Source organism: Arvicola amphibius, chromosome 12 (assembly GCF_903992535.2).
Source record: "Arvicola amphibius chromosome 12, mArvAmp1.2, whole genome shotgun sequence".
In the NCBI taxonomy this organism is placed as follows: Eukaryota; Metazoa; Chordata; class Mammalia; order Rodentia; family Cricetidae; genus Arvicola; species Arvicola amphibius.
The window spans coordinates 155,482,630-155,489,315 of NC_052058.2; the positions used below are offsets into that span (position 1 = coordinate 155,482,630).

General features: G+C 34.8%; 1 protein-coding gene across 1 annotated transcript; it reads right to left on the reverse strand.

Moving 5' to 3' along the window:
* Nucleotides 1-2,441: 2,441 nt before the first annotated feature.
* Nucleotides 2,442-3,449, reverse strand: LOC119803010 (olfactory receptor 14A2-like). Its single transcript, XM_038314200.1, has one exon. The coding sequence runs from the start codon at nt 3,447-3,449 to the stop codon at nt 2,442-2,444; it is 1,008 nt and encodes a 335-aa protein (XP_038170128.1).
* Nucleotides 3,450-6,686: the final 3,237 nt, after the last annotated feature.

Consider the following 6,686-nt stretch of genomic DNA (forward strand, 5'->3'; position numbering starts at 1 on the left):
TCCTCTCCATCCTATTTTCTTGCATCAGTAAGATCTGGATAGAACAAAATGGATTCTAGTATCTTTGAACTTTGCTTAAAATAAATGTTGATTGAGTATAAACCCAAAGAAAAAGCACCTAGCATGTATTAAGAAGAGGTAGACAAGAAAAAACAAAAGATGCAAATCAAAAGTCAGAAGTTTGCTTACCCGGCTTATGATCTAGGATGAAAAAATTTCACGTGTGTGAGTTCAGGATATTATTCTCAGTCATGCAGCAAAAGGGTGTATAGGCAAGACCACACATACTTTGAGGGAGTTTGGACAACAAAGATCTAAGACTTTCTTGCTATGATTTTAGCCTCATCAATGAAGAAATTGTTAAACAGACACAAAAGACAAGTAAACAAAAGTTTATTTGTGAAGTAAAAAACAGTTGCAATCTGCACATCACATATCGGAGAGAGTAATTTTTTTTGTGGACCATGAAGGGTTTTGTTTATACATTAGCAAATGTTGATGGTGCTGTAGTTTGATGTAGTTTTTTTGTCTCCTTTGTTTTTTTGTAATTTAGGTTGAGATTGACTATATTGAAGTGTAATATAGAAAAATCATATGCAGCTAGTTAAGTCAAGCATAGTATGCTCACTTTCTTTTATATTGTAAATCTTAAGTTTTATTAGCAGAACTTTATGTAACTCAGTGGATGGAGGTTTTAAGGACCTGCACATTGCTCAAGGAAATTATTATGAACAATGGTTTTAAAGATCACGAGAATATTCCAGAAGGGTGAATATATATTTTTTTCTGTTTGAAAGAGAGAGAAAAGTGATTTGTCTCATTATGTGTGTGTCTCAGATGGAGCAGAATATAAGGAATTTGGACACTGTTTTAATCCTTTACACTGATTATATTAACCCCTTTGCAAAATAATTATGCTTCATTACTAATGTAATTAAATTTGTTTGTACATTATAAAAATCTCCTGGAAAATATTTTAGTTATTCTAGCAAGGAAAACTAATTAAATTAAAAGGACAGATAATAGTTCTGATAATGTATAGAATGTACAGAGAGATTTAAAACTTTGCAAAGAAAATATTTTATGTTGGAAGAGACTGGTAAATTCACCTTGAGAAATATTTTTATGAACAAGTGATTCTTGTCTTTTGCAACTGTAGTAGGTTCCATAACTTCTTTCTCAACACTGATGAGAACACTTGCCTGCATGTAGTTAGAAGTGATGTTTTCCTGCACTGTGTGCAGGTTGACACACATACATGAATGACATGTGTTATCTTTATCTGTAGAGATACACCACCACAGACCCGATAGAAAAACACAGAAAGCCGGGCGGTGGTGGCGCACGCCTTTAATCCCAGCACTCGGGAGGCAGAGGAAGGCGGATCTCTGTGAGTTCGAGGCCAGCCTGGTCTACAAGAGCTAGTTCCAGGACAGGCTCCAAAACTACACAGAGAAACCCTGTCTCGAAAAACCAAAAAAAAAAAAAAAAAAGAAAGAAAGAAAATGAAACACCAACAAAGCTCTATCTGGTAAATCAGTGTGTTTATTGGGATTACTTACTTACGGGAGCATGGACGACTCAGATGCTGCTGCAATACCAAGACCCTCCAATCTCATTATTAGTGACAACTCACAGTAGCTGCATAAGTGCTGCTCGATTAGGAAGTTCGAATAGCTTCACAAATTGCAAAACCCCTTCCGGGCCACTAGGAAAGTCAGAGAGTTCCTCCTCTCCTTAGCAGATAGTTAACATTTCTATAATGTTGGAAAGGGAATTGCGTTTTAAAACTATCTAGAGCATAAAAGAGAATTTAGATGCAAGCCTTAGAATCAGAAGCCTCTATCCTCTCACCTATGCTGTTTCTATTCAGGAGAAACTACAGAAAAAAAATCCACACAAATTTCAACCTCTCCAGTGTCTTTCTTATAATACCCTCAACCTGAGTGTCTACTATTTCTCCCTTTGAATTTGTATCACAACACCTTCCTCCAGTTTTGCCTTTGCTTTAAGCATTTGATATTTCTTTAAAGATTAAGCCTAATAGAACCTACACCAACTGAGCTGATTTCTTGCCTATACTTGGTAATTACTAGAAAGAATAGCAGAGAAAAATAGATTTAAATTTACCTTGATTGATCACTTACTTCCACTGTATAAGCTGATTTTTTTGAGACTGTTATTTTTTTGTAAATAAATATTATAATGAGTTATCCAATGATAAGTTATTTAATCTTACCATGATCAAAGTGAATAGTCCTTTAAGATAGTTATTGTTCCCAAATGAGAACAGATTTAGCATATCAGGACCCGCAAATGGTATGATGACATCAAATGTTAGTCACATATAATAAAATTTCTGATCTTAGATCATATCGTCCTCATGCTGAGTGTTCATTAACTCAAGGCAAAAATGAGTGTCCACAATTGTCTTTCCTGTGTCAAAAATTACAAATCTTGCTTTTAATTTGTAAGGCACTGTACCACTGAATGATACGTTGAAGTGTTAAATGAAGTGAACCCCTGGGGCAGAGATTTTGCTGTAACCTCCTCAGAGCACACTTGACATCATTGTTCCTCAGACTGTAGATCAAAGGATTGAGTGCTGGAGGTAACACAGTGTAGAGCACAGAAAAGATCTTATCTGCAATCGATGGTGCATCCGAGGGAGCCTTCAGATACACAAAGCAAGCAGTGGCAATGAAAACAGTGAGCACAGTGAGGTGGGGGATGCACGTGGCAAATGCTTTGGACTGCCCCTTAGCAGTAGGGATCTTCAGTACAGTGGAGAAAATGTAATGGTAAGAGATCACTACACAGGTAAAGCAAGACATGCCTAGAAACAGACCAATTCCAAGACTTGTATTAATGAGCAGAAGTGTTTCAGAGCAGGAAATTCTAAGCAAAGAGGGAACATCACAGAAAAACTGTGGGATGACATTGGATCCACAGAATGACATAGAAAATGTTCCTGCTGTATTGATGGCTCCAAAGAGTACTCCAGTAGCCCAGGAAACACCCACCATCAGCAAACAGGTAATACCATTCATGATGGCGTCATAGTGCAGGGGACTGCAAATGGCAACATAGCGGTCATAAGACATGGCAGTCAGGATAAATACTTCCCCTCCTGTGAAGGAACTCAATAAAAATACCTGAACCGCACAACCAAGAATGGAAATGAAATTGTTGTGTGTTAGACTATTTACAACTAAATTTGGGATGGTAACTGAGACAAAGAAGACATCCATCAGGGACAAATTCTTCAGGAAGAAGTACATGGGTGTTTGAAGCTGCAGGTCAAGGGTGATAAGGGTGATGATGATCAGGTTACTAATCAGGGCTGCCATGTACATCACTAGGAAGAACACTCCACATGCAGTCTGTAGCTCCGGGACGTCAGAGATCCCCATGAAGATGAATCCCCTGACTTCAGTGACGTTGGCCATACTAGATTCTATTCAGACCCTGTCGCCGTGGAAGAAATAATGAATACGTACTGGGGCTGCTGTAAGTAATAACACTGATGTACAGATAAGCTCAGAGAAAAATATCCAGGAAACCACATAGAAGGTACACATATATTCCCTCCAAAATCTCATTTCATTCCAACTTCCCCTCATATCCTGACATTCTGTCTCTCTTTAATTTATATTCCTTGTATTTTTGTGTTTGTATTTTCATGTTTCTGTCCTCCCTCACTGTCTTCTCTCTGACTTTCCTCACTTTTATCTTCCCTTTCCATTATTTCGATCTCTCCCTTCTCTATAATCAACATTGGTACATCCTTAAGGTTTTATATATATATATATATATACACATATATATACATATATATGTATATATATGTATGCGGACTTAGTTTTTGAAGATTCAGGTATAGAATCTTCAGTCTTCTAAGTAGCAAAACCAATATTTGACATAAATTATTCTCACCACTTTAAGTGTATTGCCATAATTAGTTTAGGCAAAAATTTCCATGGCTTTAGAAAGGTCTTGTTTCCCTTTGATTAGTATTATATCATTCTTTTATAGATACTGAGTTTGCCAGTAGGTTTTAAGAAAGATTTTGGATGTTTGAACAATAACATCTTCTTAATTATATATCTAAAAATTACCTCAGTATTATAATTGCACATGCATTAAAACATAATATTACTCTTTATAATATGCAATTACTATGTATCAATATAATAAACAAAAGAAAAATGCAGAAAAATAAAACATATAAATGGTAAAAATAGAATAATGTGTTTTTTTAATCCTATAGACACAAACTTGCATTTGTAATAGATGGCTGTGAGTTTGGACAGTAAAATTTTTGACTAATTTAGTGAATATTTCTGACAACTCTTTCCTAACAGTTTTAATTAAAAATATTAATGAAATGAAAATCCAGATATCATGCTGCTTTACTTAAAATCAAATGTCTAATGGAAATGTAAGATAGACTTGGCATCTATCCCATAATTTATTTCATTTGATTGTCTTAAACTTTAAGAGAAACTGATGCTCTACTCTGGGAACAGGCAATGCGTCTATCTTTGGATACCTTCTGTCCCTTAAAGGTAGAAGAAAAGATTGACTAACTAAGGTATTTCCAATGTATCAACAATCATCTTTTACATCATCTATAAAGGACCATCAAGGTGTTTTATCCCTTTCCCTAAACCTGTCTTAAACAATGGAGTATTGTAGGTAGCTTTATAGGCACTGATGAGGCTGACCCTCTAAAAAAGGAGTCATAATCAAACTGTAAAGAAACATCAAATCTTCCTAATAAAACACGTGGCATCTATACAGTCTGAAAAGCAAATAAAGGTTTCTCATCCTAACATTTATCTTTAGATTAAACAGTTATTGCCTCTTTAAGCAAAGCCCACTATAATTTTATGGTCACTGTTGAGACACTGTGCAATCAGACCGAGATAAGACTCTCCCAGTCTGACCTAGAAGTTATTACTCACTTCCCTGTTTAATCTTGAAGTTCTTGTGAGTCCATTGAAAGATAAGGCTATCCAGTACACTGATATTTTCTATATCACTGTACTAATTTCATTATCATGTTTGATGTTTGTTATCTGTGGAGGTCACATATTCCTAATGTATTGTTATTTCCAAAAGCTAGGATCCCTAGAGCTTAGGTATCCGCTTAAGAAAACCTAACCTAATATCATCTCATTTCCTTGAGTATTTCTCTTTATAATGTCATATTTCTTGAAAATCACTTTTGAATATTATCTAGTATGTCCAGACATAGGTCAAGTTCTATATGTTCAAATAATATTTGAATAATAGGTCAGAATTATTTAGAAGCTCTATTCTTTATTAAAAAGCCAGTAGACAAATAACTCTTTGTGTGTATGAGTGTATTTGCGCTTGTCTGTTTCATGACTATGTGATTGAGATTAATATATAGTATATGCAGACATATTATTTTTCACCTGACAAGGCAAAGATAAGCATGGTAGAGCAAGTACAAATAGTTTCCTAAACAACAAAAAGGTTTCAGTCCTTAGATGGCATGATTTACTGCAATAAATGATTATGATTTATTCATTAATCAGAGAACCTAAACTAAAGGGATTTACACCAATGTGCACAGGATAAGTATACAGGACAAAGTATCCAAAAGATGACATTTAGGAAAACATATTTCTAATAAAACATAACATCATTCCTGTTAGGACTATTTACAGAAAACTTGTCTGTGTACACAGAAAAATGTATGGTGGAGGGGTGAGATCCTGGACACTTGCCAGGCCGTTATAATCCTCAGGCTGGGGAAATACAGGAAGAAGACAAATATGAGATATAAATGTGAATAAATTACTACTAATTACATTGATTTGAATATGTTTCCCAATTTCTTCAATATCTATAACATTTTAAAATGTTGTTTTAGAGAGCCCATTTTAACATTTTACCAGGGAAAATTTGAAATGTGTACCTGACAAAAATTCAGATTCTTCACACTCCTAGAAAAGAGTTACTCTTTCGATTTTCCAGCAGGTCAGCCTGAGTATGTGAAATATTTTACATCTCCAAGAGATCATTTTAGTATTGGATCACCTTAAAGTAAAATAGAAAATGCAACTCTCTTTGGTAAGTTCTGAAACCATATAATATTCTGCTGTATTTAAGGTTGTTATAAAACTCAAAGTTCTGAGTTGAAATATCTTCATTTTTCATCCTGAAGAAGCAAATATTAACAACATGGAAAATATTTCACCTTCTTATAAACTTTGCTCTGGACTCACTTAAATCCATACACAATGAGCGTATTCCTCACAGACTGCTCACTGTCTCTTGGTTACTTCCGAGGAGTCCCAGAAGGCAAATCTTTCTAGATAGCCTTATTAAGAACCCATGTCTTATGTCAATTAGTGTTGTAAAAATTGCTGTTATTAAAAATTAGATTTATCTGGTCCCAGAAAATATACTGGAATAAGTAAAAAAAAACATGGTCATATTTTCTTCAAAATTAAATAAAAAATATATTTGCTTAGCTGCATAGTGCATATAGTTGGAGATAATGTTAGAGGTGAAAAAATGAGTTATTCATTAAAGGTTGAAGATAGCCACTAGAAAGAAATTTCTACCTAAATCTCTATCTCATGCATATCATGAGATGAATCTAGTTACTGAAGTGAGACTGACTTGCTCCATTCATAGTGCCTGGACTA